Source organism: Uranotaenia lowii, chromosome 3 (assembly GCF_029784155.1).
Source record: "Uranotaenia lowii strain MFRU-FL chromosome 3, ASM2978415v1, whole genome shotgun sequence".
NCBI lineage: Eukaryota > Metazoa > Arthropoda > Insecta > Diptera > Culicidae > Uranotaenia > Uranotaenia lowii.
The window spans coordinates 2,530,376-2,546,530 of NC_073693.1; the positions used below are offsets into that span (position 1 = coordinate 2,530,376).

Genomic DNA, 16,155 nt, shown 5'->3' on the forward strand with positions numbered 1-16,155 from the left:
GGAGAAAAAAGCACCCAAAGATAAGCAAGAGTCTACCCCCCCCCCCCCCCCCCCCCACCTTCACTCCCAAACGAAAATTGTGTCATCACCATGGCTGTCGAAGATAAGTATTCTGTGTATGTACATAAGAAAAAGACCTTTGCTTTGGAAATTTTCAACTTCAGCTTTTTCCCAGGTTCCATTATTCACGGAACCATTATTCAGGATTTTATACTCGCTCTCGCATTCCTCCATATCATGCTTTTTAGATTAATAATTTTTCATCGCATTTTCTTTCTTTCGTTTACTTTTTTGCTGCTTCGCTTCAGTTTTCTTTTCCGGGAAAGGCACGAACCTCCTTAAACCAACATCTTCCCAGCTCAGTTTCCATTCTCTGCCTGCTAGCAAGACGCAAGAAGGGCCTTTATCCACTTTATTCTCTGTTCCATTTCGCTTGATCTTGTCTGCTCTCATCCATGACCATGTGCCCTTTACATCCGCTTCCTACATTGAAGCATCTCGACCTTGATTTACATCTTGTACTACCAGCCACTCATTCAAATTCCATTGTTGTTGCTATCATACCGGTGATTTTTTTTCTACTTAATCTTTCTTATCTTGTAGTTTCTACCGACGTTCTAGGGTATCGTTATGTATCTCGTCTTACATCTCTTTAAGTGCATTTGAGGGATTAACTCGAAGTTAAGATTTTTTAGATAGTTTAGAATTTCTTTGTTGTTTTTTTCTTCTGCTAGTTCTTGAGAAGGAAATGCTCACAGTCACACCACGTTTCATTATTTCGTACATTGGAGGCTTAATACTTTTTATGACTGAATTGATTGGAACACTTAAATGGATTAGTATTTGTTTAAAAATAGTTTCGAACTAAGAAAAAAGTGTAAATAGTTGCTAGCTAGTTTGTTTAGGTATACCCAGTTGATTAGAACGAATTTCTAATTATTCTCAGTAAAATAGTTAATCGAATTCCACTAGTGGCTCTACATTGTGAACAGCATGCTCGGGGTTGGGTTCATGGCGCTCATCTTTGCTTCGTTTTCTGAACCATCTTCGATTGTGATGAATCGGATGCTGTTGATGTGAGTTGTATTCCGTTGTTCGTTGATGTTCGCCGTAATGGTTTGAATGTGTTCTCTGCTGAGCGTTGTCCCATGTTGAATAGTACCGGAGCAGATTATCTTTAAACGAAAAGGTAAAAATAATTCCAACAATTATAAGCGAAAACACATAAACTTACAGTCATTTTTTTCTGTAAGAGGCATAATCATTTAAAAAAAAACAAAATTTTGAAATGAATTTTTTTTTTTCATATTGCTTTACATCAGAAATAAGCAACAATATTTGATCGACGAACCAACTTTTGTTTCAACTATATTTTTTGCGAGAAAAATGAAAAAAAGGACAAAAATGACAAAAATGACAAAAAATGACAAAAGTGACAAAAATGACAAAAATGACAAAAATGACAAAAATGACAAAAATGACAAAAATGACAAAAATGACAAAAATGACAAAAATGACAAAAATGACAAAAATGACAAAAATGACAAAAATGACAAAAATGACAAAAATGACAAAAATGACAAAAATGACAAAAATGACAAAAATGACAAAAATGACAAAAATGACAAAAATGACAAAAATGACAAAAATGACAAAAATGACAAAAATGACAAAAATGACAAAAATGACAAAAATGACAAAAATGACAAAAATGACAAAAATGACAAAAATGACAAAAATGACAAAAATGACAAAAATGACAAAAATGACAAAAATGACAAAAATGACAAAAATGACAAAAATGACAAAAATGACAAAAATGACAAAAATGACAAAAATGACAAAAATGACAAAAATGACAAAAATGACAAAAATGACAAAAATGACAAAAATGACAAAAATGACAAAAATGACAAAAATGACAAAAATGACAAAAATGACAAAAATGGCAAAAATGACAAAAATGGCAAAAATGACAAAAATGACATCAATGACATCAATGACAAAAATGACAAAAATGACAAAAATGACAAAAATGACAAAAATGACAAAAATGACAAAAATGACAAAAATGACAAAAATGACAAAAATGACAAAAATGACAAAAATGACAAAAATGACAAAAATGACAAAAATGACAAAAATGACAAAAATGACAAAAATGACAAAAATGACAAAAATGACAAAAATGACAAAAATGACAAAAATGACAAAAATGACAAAAATGAAAAAAATGACAAAAATGACAAAAATGACAAAAATGACAAAAATGACAAAAATGACAAAAATGACAAAAACGACAATAATGACAAAAATGACAAAAATGACAAAATTTACAAAATTGACAAAATTGACAAAATCGTCAAAAATTACAAATATTACAAAAACTTAAATTATTACAAAAATTTCAAAATTTACATAAATATAAAAAATTACAAATATTACAAAAATAGTATTACAATGTGTACATACTGTAAATTATTTCAAAAATTTTACTCTTTTTGATGGAGTATACTCACTGTATCGTTTGTGCTGCTGCTGGATGGCCGTCTGGTCCGGATTGGGCGCTTCCTCCAGCTCCTGCAGGTGCCTCTGAAGTACCTGTTGCTGATGGCGCAGTCGAGCCAGCTTCTGCTTGATGCGGACATTTTTCATCACACATCCTTGAGGGACGTAAACCTTAAAACGCGGATGAGGTTCACAAATATGAACAGAACATATTAAAAAAAAACTTTTTAGCGGTTTTGGACACATGTTGGTTGGGGGTTTAACTTAAAAAGAAAGGGGGAAACACAAAGGTTATCAAAACGGTTAGTTTCAACTCATTACACGTGGTTTTGTTGATGGTGTCAAGCAAGCGCGTTTGGCTGAATGGATTTTTTCTTCCCGTTTTTGGACCGAGGAGGTGAGAAAACAACGATTGACTAAATTCATGCCGTACTTACCCTCCGGGGGAGTTTATTACACGTCCATGTGGTCACAAATGGGACAACCTTTTTGTGAACAACACGGATGCTTCCGGATGGCTTCTCATTCTCTTCCTTCCTGCAGTTCCTACCTACCTACATATGGAGATGTTCAATGGGAAGGAAAAATTGACCCATGCACAGCACACGTGTGAGCTGATTTTCACACGCCAACTTTGTTCGAGGTTCTTGCCGTTCTCGGCTAACAACAGCTGAATTCAGCAGCAAGGAAGCTAAACGTCGAACACGACCAAATAGTCGCTTCCGATTGAAGTATGCGATGCATGAACTCGATGAAATTGGACCAGTAACCTACCCAATAGGTACCTTTGCTAGTCTACCTCCTGTAGGAGTAGTGTCAGTCAGTTAGTTGGTTTGTTTTTGCTGTTGTTGACGTTCTTAACGGATGGAAGGAAAACATCGTTTGGAATGGATCAAAGCATGCTACGGCGTTCGTTGGCGTCATCGTCGTTGTCGTCGACGTCGTCCTAGCCTAGCTGTTTCGTTGTTCGTCCGGTTTGGTTCCGTCGTGACGTGGCGAAAAGTGGACAGGACACGATACGCAGTTTGTGACCCAATCCCCAATCAAGCGTTTGGGGGGGAAATTTGCGGTTGTTGCGATGTGAAATTGGTAACATTTAGCTCCGAACTTGGGACCTGAGTGCGGTACATGGTTTACTTTATAGGTTTGATGGGAAACAAGGAAATAATAAGTACCGCCTATTTGTTACGATTCCGTTCATTTCTTGGCTGAACACCAGTGGCCATTTGTTCTAGAGAATTGGGGTACCGTGGTGCGGGGTGACTATGGGTTAAAATTATAAATATTATTGATAATAATTTAAGGTTGCCTGAATTTTTTCCACTCTCATCCGGGCCTAGCAATTCAGGGCATTTTTTCAAAAAAACCTGGCAAAATCCGGGCATGGATTTCAATTTTTCAAATCCTAAAACCAGGCAAAAACCGGGCAAAATTAAGGTGTTATTATATATAAAAGCAAAGAAAAAATGCAAAAAAAAGAAATTAATGTTTTATTAATGTAATTTCAGACTCCCAAAAAGTTTTTGGAACGCTTAAATATTTAAAGGTTTATAAAAGTAAATCGGCGAAATTATTTGAAACAACCGTTGAAAATTTCCATACCGATAAACGATTTTGCTGAAACTTACTCAAAAACTTTGATTTTTTTTGGTTTCTTTGTGAAAATTGTGAAAAAATCCGGGCAATATCCGGACTTTTTTCACGATATCCGGGCAACCGGGCCGGACCGGACTTTCTCGAAATTTTGCATCAAATATCCGGGCAAACCCGGATAAATCCGGGCAATCTGGAAAGCTTATAATAATTACAATTAATAAAGATATCGGTTTCAAACTTTCACACATGATAGAGGGCACATAATTTGAGTTTCTTCTTTAAAGTTACTTCTCAGAATTGTTTAGATTTTATTCTAAAATACAGATTTATGAATATAACATACATGTACGAACTTATATCAATAATATCATGGTCTAGATTTATTTTCTAAATGATTTTTTTGTCATTATTTATTTTGATCTCCAATGAACTTATGTCATTAAAATAGGTCAACATGTTTAATATACCCTCCCAACCTATGCCTTGAAATTGGAAGGAACATCACTATATACATTATTTTCCTGCTTTACAAAGAAGTACAGAAAAGTTTCCTCCATATTATATGAATGAAACCCAAAAATATTGAAATTCATTTTGAAACGCTTTAAGAAAATGGCGTTCAAAACATTTCTGCTGGGTACAGAAAAAATTGAAACTTGTAAGTACACTTATTCTTCACTAATTTGCTACAAAACGAAGCAAAACCGCTGAGTGGACGAATGACCAAGTTGGTTAAAATCCTTTATCAATAAAAACCGGTGACCCGTGATTTTTAAAATTGAATGTTTTTAGGTCGTCATTACATCTAGGATTTTTCGATCTTCAGGAAAAGATCGATCGGAACTTCAGGATTGATCTGTGATAGTTCGAGTTTCATTCAAAATCCATTATTATGAAATCGAGAGTTGACAAAACCGTGGCTTATACCAAAAATAACTGTGCGAGGGTGGCGAAAAAGTACAAAAACACTGCCAAGTATATCCACAAAATTCAAACAAAGTGTTGATAAATTACAGAAGTAAAACTTTTGTTTTCTTAACTTGTTTCCGAAAATATCCTACCTGCAGGACTTTTGAAGGATTTATTTTGATAAATGAGAGGATAAGCGGAGACTGATTTAGTTGTGAAGTGGTTTAGCATATGAGGCCCTCAGAGCCAAAGTGGTATTAGTGACAAAATGGTGGATTTTGAGTTAATGATGCCAATCGATTCTTCATACTTTTACATTCAAAAGAAAATTACAAATTCTCGAAAAATATATGAAAAATTGCATAACACAACAATTAAAAAGCCTATTTTCTCAAAATAAGCTTCCGTGTACTTATATCCCTTTGGCTCCAAGGGCCTCATATGTATCTGTTTTTTCCGAGCAACACGCTTCAATGCTTAAAATTGATTTAATTTTGAAATTTTCATTTTAACCTTCCTTTGCGGCTAGCGTCTATATGACCCGACCTATACTTTCTCGAAGCGATATCTCAGGAACGATTGAACTTTTACTGAAACGAGAATCTTACAAATTTCTCATTTTTAGATTTTTGAAAAGGGTTACCAAAGTCACCCAGTAAAAAAAAATTAATCAGTTAGGGTCATATAAACCTGGATTATTTTTTTGGTTGTTAAATTGAAACTACAGAAATGATTATCTTAAACACTACCATTTTGAAATAGTTCAAATGTCTGCTATCAGTTGCATTTAAAAAAGTTGAGCATTTTATTTTTATGCTCTTCAAATAACGACCTTGACTCCAAAATTCCCAAAAATGGGTGATTTACCTCAAAGATAACTTATTTTGTTGAAGTCGTACTGAAAAACTCTTGATTGAAATGAACTCAGATAGATTTCGAGCTCATATTGAAAAAATAAAAATGATTGGTTTTATAAACCACAGCTGGTTATTTGAAAAGCTCATAAAAAAATTTCATGAGGATAAAGGAATTTGATGAAATAATTTGTTAAACTTTACCAACGTTTTGGATTCGTGAAAAGGGAATTTTGATGAAAAAAGTTGCTGTTCTGAATAATAACATTCATTCCCAACCGATAATGATGAACTAATTAGCTGATATTTAATTTTTCAACCGCGATGGTCATGATCTTTGTTCAAAGAAGCCATATTTTTGACTTTTTTGTCTTTCGGATCAATTTTCAGACACCTACAAAATAACTTTTTTTCTTCATTAGTAGATACTGAACATGTAGACGACTCCAATTTGGTATAACTTATGAAAATCGGTCCAGTAGCTTTAATGATACAACCACAATAGTAATCCAGGTCTATATGACAGGTTAATTTTTCTTGATTTATTCTTAAAGGAAGGTGAAATGATTTCCAACTATATACGGTTTTCAAACTGAATATGTGTTACCCAAATCAGTAGTGTATTCAACATTATCTTAAGATTAATAAGGAATTTTTTTTTGTATCAATCAGTTCCCTGCATTCAAATCGGTTTATGTTTCCTGCATTCAAGAAAGGAAATAAGCAGGGTATTGAAAAATTACAGAGGAGTTACTTCATTATAAACAGGGATAAAAATTAATCGGAATTCTGCTATCGAACAGCTTGATGTACAAATTGAATTCCAGGAAGATCCATTAGCACTAAATTAACTCATTTTACATAACATTCTCAAAAATGAATGGAAAAAAGTTAACAAATCAATACAATATACACCGATTTGAAATCAGCCTTCGATTGTGTCAACCAAAAAAGTTTTCTTTGCTTAGCTTGGGTAATTGAGTGTTGCAGATATTATTTTAAACTGGATGGAATCGCACCTTAGCGACGGACAAGTGTCAGTGAAAATTGGATCTTACGAATCAAATGAATTCCGGAATCCTTCTGGCGTCACTCAGGGCAGCAACCTTGACTTGCGGTTTTTCTCCATATTTTTCAACGATATCCTACTACTGCTTCCTGAGGAGTGCAGATTGGCTTATGCAGACGACTTTAAAATCTACTGTAAGATAAAAATGATTTCTGAATGCCAGACGTTACATCAACGAATCTAATGACTGATGTTGCGCAAACTGCCTAGCTATTAGCTTTCCAAAATGTGCAATCGTTCCATTCAGTCGCAAGACAAGTTTTATTAACTGGTCTCCGGTTCCCCATTGAACGTTGCACGTCTTTTAAAGACTTAGCAGTACTCAGATATGAAAAAATGTTTACCCTAACAAATCTTGTGAAGCACCCCATATGAGTTAGACGCGAATGCCACAAGGTGGTAAAGTGTCATAAATAAACCTTAAAAAAGCCTCATATGAGCATAACGCATATGAGGTGTGGCGACTTTTAAAAGTATGGAAAAAGACTCTGAGAAAGCGGAGAAGAAATCTTAACAATTTTACCCTTACCGAGCATTTGCTGAAACATGCAAACATGCAACTACATTACGCAAAACGAGACGCAAAAACTCCATATGTATGCCAGAGATATACTAAGAGTTCCTAAAAATTTAACTTTGAATGAAAAATATTCCTTGATTCTTGCAGTACTATTCATGTGAACAAAGCAAAAGCCTAACTTATGCCACAGAAAACTTATTTGGTATTATAAAAAAAAAAAATTTCAAAATATTTTTTTAAACTTTTGCGTTTTTTTCTGCTTATTTGCAAGCTGTTTAACCGTAGGATGGAGATAAAAAATCTCAAAAAACTGCTTTGCATTGCCAGAAAATTTATTGATTTACATAACCTTTGCTAAAACATTTTATGCTATCGTTAACAGCACTAGCAAGCATAATCCGCAATTTTTAAATACTTTTCAATGGATTCAGATTTTTTGTTTTGAAATGGTTTATAACTTTTTTCATGATATTTTTAGCTGCTTATCATGTTAGCAAAAAATGTAGCTTAAGAATAGTCAAAACCAAAAATCAAAAACCGACTTCATTTCAAGCTTACTTGAATTTTCTGGATGATAAAATGTGCAAAAATTTCTTCTTCCATACAAATTTCCATACAAAATGAAACGCGTTGCGCTAACTCAGGAACCAACCAAATCATCTCAAATTTTACACTGATGCTTGGTGACCCAAAAGGCATCGAAAAAACATATGGGAGCAAAAAGTCATTTTTTGAAACGGTCTACTATACACCCTTCACGATATTTCGATGAAATGCGAAAAAATCATACATCGAATTGCGGATGTCTCTCCACAGTCAACTCGTATCACGTTACAATCTTTTACAAACTTGTTTGTAATTGTTTGAACAACAATTTCTGAAATTCTGAGCTTTATAGCACACTTGAAACAGATTTTAGTACACAAAGAGTGAAAGTATGTCAATTTTTTATACATTTTGCCGAAAATTTCCATACAAATTTCAAGTCCTTTGCGCTTCTGCCAAATGTATGTATGTATGTATGTAGGTTATCCACCATGGATGCACGGATTCACCGCAGTTTCGCCAACGCATGCGCTAACTTGCATCCTTTAGATTATTAGTTCGGCAAATCTTCAATGCAAATCACCGCATACCCGACACCATGGCTTCGTATGAACTGTTATGGTATGAATGTAGTATGTGTAAATGTATGTATTATTTGGATGAACTAGTCAATCACTTACGCAACCGTTTTAAAATTAATAACATTTTTTGATGTTATTGATCTATGACAGGTATTACGCATACGTTTAGATACCTGCCCAGTTGGCAAGTGATTGGTTGTTCTAATATTATCATTTAAAATGAAACAGACAAAAATTCTATTTTGCAATCTTACCTTTTTATGAAACAGAAACTTACCTTTTACCTTTTACCTTTATACAGCATACATCTTACCGCAGTTTTATCCTCAAATTTCATTTAGATAAAAAGTACCATTTGAATACCAGTATTCATATACCACTCTGTTTATAGACAACTACATTCCCGTTCTTATTGTAAGTAAACTTAACATTTTATAAAAGTTTTTGAAAAAAACTTTCCTCAATATTTAATGTTCAAGTTCAGTCTAATTCTAACACACACTCATGTTCATTTTTAAAAGCCTTAATTTTGTGCTAGGCAAACTTCTTCACCAAAGCAGCAAATCACAGAAACACATTTCCTCATAGCGCATTCAGTTCTTTTCTTCCTAAATTATTTTCCTTCTTCGTTTTCTTCCAACTGGTTGAGATTCATCACCATCACCAATTAATATTTTAAAATCATATAGAATCAATCGAAGCAAGCGCTGATGCATTTTAAAACGCGACGTACAAATTCACCCCACGCTGCCGGTTGTCAAGGCAACCTGGTCGTAGACGCATCACGCACGCCAATAAAATGTGTCGGCTGGAAGAAATTCGATTGTGCTTCGTTTGATTTATAGTTAAATATGGTAGTTCACTCGCAAATCATGGATTCATCATGGAAAAATCCAAATCCTCCCACGACAGCACCATGATGCAAACGAGAAAATAAGGCTATCTTACTACATATACTGACGACAGCGACTTCGGTATTCAAAATGATCTGACACAGTCCTTCGTTCAAAACACCGTATCGCTTCAAACAAATATTATGAATCACGATCTCACTTTTCTAACATAACAGTTGCTTTATCCAGGAAGCACAATTAATCTTTTCAATTAAAACACATGTTCTTTCAAATTTTCACAACTCATTTTTTGCCAAGCAGGAGCATACCGAATTCACGACGCAACAAACGCACAAAAACCTAACTGATTTGGATAACGTTCCGGAAAAACTTCATTAAATCGACCAACCTCGACAGAACAAACGTTACTCCGACCACCTGAATGAAAATCCCACTGGACCGACCGGAGTCCTTTGCGCTTCTGCCAAATGACCTGAAACTTTCAGAAAGTGAATTTTTCACCTAAATGCACCAACCTAGGGGGTGCCGCGTTGAAAAAAATGTTGTAAATATCATCCCATACTAATTTGGTTCAGTCTACAAGGCATATTCTGCAAAACTGAATTATACTTTTGTGTACAGTCGGCGGTATACATATGCCATAAGTTCCTGGGGACAAACCAATATAACAAATTTATCTGCGCTTAAAGTCCAAACAAAATAGATGCATAAAATTAATTTACAAGCTCCCGTTTTTGTTCTCAGGTCTAGAATTATATAAAATGCCAGAACACAACATTCCATCTTTGAATTGTTAATGATATTTATAAACTTTAATGATAATGCACAGAAAAGTACGCACCAAGGACATTCATCACAACTTTAATGTAGAACATGATAGATTATTTGTAGAAAACGCTTTTACAAGAATCGGAGAAAGAAGATAAGCTACAACAGATCGCCTGAGTAGAGACATTCCTAATTGTGAAAATGAAATCTTATTCAAAATCCGTAAAAAACTTAATTCAATTCTTAACCTGAAACCTTTTAGAGGAACGTAAGTTCATTAAGGTTCCTTTCCTTATAAAGGGTGATACGGTCGAAATTTGGTCAATTTCAACTTGACGTATTTCTTTCAATTTTGCATTTAAAAAACCTGAACACCCCTCATTTTGAAGGTGTGTGTGAAGAATGTTGCTCCTATTTTGATTTTGGAATTCACTCTTCAGTTGTCAAAATGCCGTCCAAGAAAGAAGAGCAGCGTTTCAAAATTTTGCTCGCGCATCGCGAAAATCCGAACTACTCGCACGCAAAGCTGGAAAAATCGCTAAAAGTTGCCAAATCAACCGTTAAAAAATTGTAATTAAAGTGTTTGGGGAACGTTTGTCGACAGCCATGAAGTCTGGATCGGGGGCAAATCGAAAACCGGAAGCCGCTGAGACGACAAAGAGCGTTGCCGGTAGTTTCAAGCGAAAACCTAAGCTCTCTCTCCGAGATGCCGTAAATAAGCTGAGTGTATCGTCTACAACCGTGCATCGAGCCAAAAAACGAGCCGGACTATCGACTTACAAGAAGGTAGTGACTCCAAATCGCGATGATAAACAAAATACGACGGCCAAAGCGCTATCCCGACGGCTGTACACGACGATGCTGACGAAGTTTGACTGCGTGGTAATGGACGACGAAACCTACGTCAAAGCCGACTACAAGCAGCTTCTGGGATAGGAGTTTTATAGGGCAAAAAGGAAGGGGAAAGGTAGCAGATATTTTCAAGCACATGAAACTGTCAAAGTTCGCGAAGAAATATCTGGTTTGGCAATCCATCTGTACCTGTGGCTTGAAAAGCAGCATTTTCATAGCTTCCGGAATTTTCAACCAAGAAATTTACGTGAAAGAGTGTTTGAATAAACGTCTGCTGCCTTTCCTGAAGAAGCACGGTTGTTCCGTACTATTTTGGCCGGATTTGGCATCTTGCCATTACGGTAAAAAGGCCATGGAGTGGTACGCCGCCAACAACGTGCAGGTGGTTCCCAAGGACAAGAACCCTCCCAACCCGCCAGAGCTCCGCCCAATACTGGGCTATTGTCAAGTGGAACCTAAAGAAGACCAAAAAACTGCTAAGGACGAGCAGCAGTTCAAGGCAAACTGGCTTTCTGCGGCAAAGAAGGTGGACAAGGTGGCTGATGGCAGGGGTTAAGCGTAAGGCCCGGCAATTCGGATTTGGGAAAGCGGAAGCCTAACTGGATATTTTTCCTGAATTTTATACTAATTAAACTTGAAAAAGAAATTTAATTTGATTTTTTAAATAAACGATTTCACCGATTTACACGCGTTTTCCCTGGACCAAATTTTGACCGTATCACCCTTTTTTTACCATCAAATAAAATCTAAGTCTTTTTAAAAAAATAGATGAAAAATTGACTTTTCGTGAACACTACTCGGCAATAATTACTAAGGCCAATAAAAATCTTGGCTGCATCACCAAGATTTCCAATGAATTCCGTGACCCCTACTGTCTGCAACCTCTCTACTACTCGGTAGTCCGATCAATTCTGGAAACCGTTATGGTCGATTAGAACTGAAGCAGTCTAGGCGAGATTGTCAGATGATTGAATTAAAATATATAAATAAATAAAATTGATTGAGGCTGATGTTCAGAAATTTTCAAAACGAGAAGGTAGTTTCCACTGTCAGAAAAATAATGAAATTTAAAGTGGCTCCAGAGACTTTTCTAAGGAGCCGTCTGGTTGGTCTGATAGAAAAAAAAACAAAACAACAGAATGTTCCTTAGCACGCTCTTCATGGGGTGAATCGAATCAAATTTAAAGAGTATTCAGAAGCTCCAACAACCATAGTGAAACTTCCATTTAGGTTGATTCCTAATGATGTTTATAGGGATCCTAGTTCAATTAATCAATATAATTTTTATTTGTTTTAACCTCGGCATCATCGTTAATATTTGATTGAACATAATTTTTTTATATCTGCTTTTTCAATTAAACACATTTTAAATCCAATTGGCACTTATTGGTACTTATATGCATTTTATGTGTGAACATCATTTGAGCGAAGTAAACAAATTATAGCCCATGCGGGTTTGTTCAATATAAAAATGATGATTTGGTCTTAGGATATCAAATTTTATCAAAAAAAAAAACGTACACAGCAAAATATGGCACAGACTCACTCTCTGTTATTATGAAACAATGGCCTATTAAAATACGCTATTAAAAACCCATATCAATATTAAATTCTTGCGGTTCATTCACTTCTCCTGTTTAAAGCTGCTGGAAATCCCTCAATTTTGTTTTCTACCACAACTGTGATTACAGCACCGCTCCATTTTGAAACAACGCAACCAGCAAACATAATTAACGCAAACATTTTGTTGTCGTGCGTTCCCGGAATCCTGGAACCTGCCGGGATGGCTAGCTTTCGGGTTCTAGGATCCAGCCCGGGTAGCCTGACTCCGAGGTCAAAACAGAGTTTATGGATGATTTATGGAACCGCAAATTATGCCAACTTGTATGTATGTTTGTTGTTGGGCAGCCTATTCATTGTCCCATTTTCAAGGTGAGCAAACAGTAAAGCAGAACCGTTTTGGGATCAACCTTTTATTATTTCTGTTTTTTTCGGTCTACCAACAAGGAGAGTTTTTTCACTCCCGGAACGAACGACCAACTTAATATAAGCTTGCCAGATTGCCCGGTTTTATCCGGGTTTGCCCGGATATTTGATGCAAAACTTCGAGAAAGTCCGGTCCGGCCCGGTTGCCCAGATATCGTGAAAAAAGTCCGGATATTGCCCGGATTTTTTCACAAAGAAGCCAAAAAAAAACAAAGTTTTTGAGTAAGTTTTTTTTTTCTCTTATCTAGTCCCTGAAATTTCATCTAAGTTGGATTCATTTCCCTACAAAAAAAAATTTTTTTTAAATAAGTTTCAGCAAAATCGATTCACGGCATGGAAATTTTCAACGGTTGTTTCAAATAATTTTGCTGATTTTTTATAAACCTTTAAATATTTTAGTGTTCCAAAAAGTTTTTGGAAGTCTGCAATTGCATTAATAAAATATTAATTTAATTTTTTTCCATTTTTTCTTTGCTTTTGTATATAATAACACCTGAATTTTGCCCGGTTTTTGCCCGGTTTTTGGATTTGAAAAATTAAAATCCATGCCCGGATTTTGCCAGGTTTTTTTGAAAAAATGCCCGGAATTGCTAGGCCCGGATGGGAATGGAAAACATTCTGGCAACCTTAACTTAATACCCACATGGTTCCCGATGGTTTTATTTTTCATTCAACCTGAATGACCGACCCAACTGCCATGCAATAAGCCTCATATCCTGCTCGTAGCCAAATCGTAAAAAGGTGAAGTGGACTTCCGAAAGAGAGAAAAAAGGAGGACGGTGAAGTCCAAATTCCCTCGCCCCACTTCGAAACTGCCAATAAAAGGCACATGCATGACCAACAACAACACTGAGCCGACTGCCGGTCGTTGAACGATGAATTCACCTGAGCAATCTCACACCATACCCTTCTAGAGGAGGAGGAGGAGGAGTATGTAGCGTAGGAGGTAGCTCCCGGTAGAATTTTCCAGTCCCCGGTCAAAGGACCAGCAGCCTGGATCGCTTTCTTTGCCAGGGAGGACAAATCGACCCAGGACCGAAAACTGGCGGAGCACACCGAGCGAAGTTTATACGACACGACAGTTTTATGAGGACATGACGGATTCATTACCGTGTGCCATGTTATACGATTAATTTATTCCACAATCTGCACCGGACCAAACCAGGTTCTCTTGTTTAAGGCGATGAGGGAAAGAGAGTTTATGATATGGTAGCGTTTTAATTTTTCAAGTCACGCTAAACCGATATTGGCTGGGTGACTGGCATGGAAATGTCTCCCCGGAGACGGAGAAATGGCTCTTTTTTTGGGGTCACGGCGACTTTAGCGACTGCCGTCAGGTTCGGCTTCCGAGCAAAACTAGCAGGTGAAATCGGATGACCCATTATATTTTTAGATTTTTAAACGGTTTTTATTAAAAGATTTTAACCAGGATATGATGATTGTGAAGTAGCTTCGAATGGTTAAGAAAAGAATTTAGTTCTGAAGATGTATTTAAAACACTTTCGAATTCATACCCTTAGCGAAACTTGTGGAAATATTAACCTCATAGCTGTCCGGAAATAGTTCGTCGATCGGCTTTATGAAGTTCCTACAAATTTTCTTCTTCTACTCTATAGTTACCATCATCCTCGCTTTCCCTTTAATGTTCCAATGTTCAAAACTATGAAAGAAAAAAAAATTCAACCAAACTCAACTAGCACAAAACTTTCCCCCGGTTAAGATTATACCCACTATAATACAGCTCCGCAATGGAGTAGCAAAAGCGCCAGCAAAAATATTGTTGTTTGTGGATGAATCGTGTTCCTCGAGCTTGTTGGAAAGTTTTCAAACCTTTCGTTTTTTTTGTTTCCGTTTGTATCCGCCTAACTTCTGACGCTCTCGTTTGTTCTGACTCGTCGACACCAACCAACCGATGCAGCTGACGGTTCTTCGTTCGTGTTTTCTGAGGAAAAACTCTCAACAGCAGCCGGGAGTTTTTTTTTCCTTCACTTTTCTGCTTTTACTTTTGGAAACAAAAGTCGCAATGTGGCTTCTGCAACTCTGTTTAAATTGTTGGGGAATTTGGTCTAGTTTTTTTTCTCTGAGTCATATGATGGAGCTCATTTTTTTCGCCTAGAGCTTGATAGTCCTGATAACTGACCCATTTTTATGATCGTTTGATCTGTTTAATTTATGATACATAGAGTTTTGGACTTTTTTACACTTTCATCAAAGCCTAACTTATAGATACTTATTTACATTTTTTTTTTGAAAAAATAAATTTCTGATAACTTGGAAGTATTTGTATTGAAAATTTGCAAGAAGTTTGTCAACTATGGAAAATGACAAGTTTAACACAGATTAGACTAGTCCTTCTGTTTCTCAGAATTAAAGTCGTTTCAGTGATCTTTTCACCTTAGCGTGATAGAAAGGGTTATTTGTCATAATAGAAATCAAGAGAAACATCATTCGAAGCCAAGGGTGTGTCACAACAAATTGCATCATGGAAGAAACGCTGTAGAAATTTAATTTTTAGGAGTTATTTCTTCAGCTTTCGTTTAAAATCAGATGAGAGTGTATAGATCACGTTGGCCATGCTTCACTGTCAATTTTTCGCAAATTTGGAAAAAAGAGCGTCGTGAATTAATCCTGCGCACTCATTTCGAGAATCCGGAGTTGACACATCGGGACATCGGTAGGATGCTGGGAATTGTCCAATCCACGGTCAGCAGAGTACTAAAACGATCCTTCGAGAACCTAACCATCGCCGGAAGGTGAAGAACCGCTAAAATGGATGCTCCGTCAGTGAAAAAGATCACAAGTGCGTAGTTAAGCAGATTAGGCGTGATCCGAGAAGTTCGGTCCGGAAAGTCGCCAAAAAGCTGAATTTGTCAAGTTCACTCGTCCAGCGGACCAAGCAGCGGGAGGGCTTGCGTACATACAAGGTTCAGAAGGCCCCTAACCGCGACGAAAGGCAAAATATGGTGGGGAAGATGCGAGCGCGGAAGCTGTACACCAAAATGATGACGAAGCCGCATTATCCGGTAATGGAGGACGAAACCTACGTCAAAGCGGACTTGCGCCAGCTGCCGGGCCTGTTGTTCTTCACCGCAGAGGACAAATTCATCGTTCC

General features: G+C 36.4%; 1 protein-coding gene across 1 annotated transcript in view; it reads right to left on the reverse strand.

The window, feature by feature from the left end:
* Positions 1-207: 207 nt before the first annotated feature.
* The window catches only part of LOC129758798 (fibrillin-1), a 51,570-nt gene continuing 35,622 nt past the window's right edge, over positions 208-16,155 (reverse strand). Inside the window, exons 6-7 of the mRNA XM_055756423.1 lie at positions 2,520-2,679; positions 208-1,175 (exon numbers count right to left, since the gene is read on the reverse strand). Of these exons, the coding sequence (XP_055612398.1) occupies positions 955-1,175; positions 2,520-2,679 (381 nt within the window). The 3' untranslated portion in view covers positions 208-954. The remainder of the gene's footprint in view (positions 1,176-2,519; positions 2,680-16,155) is intronic.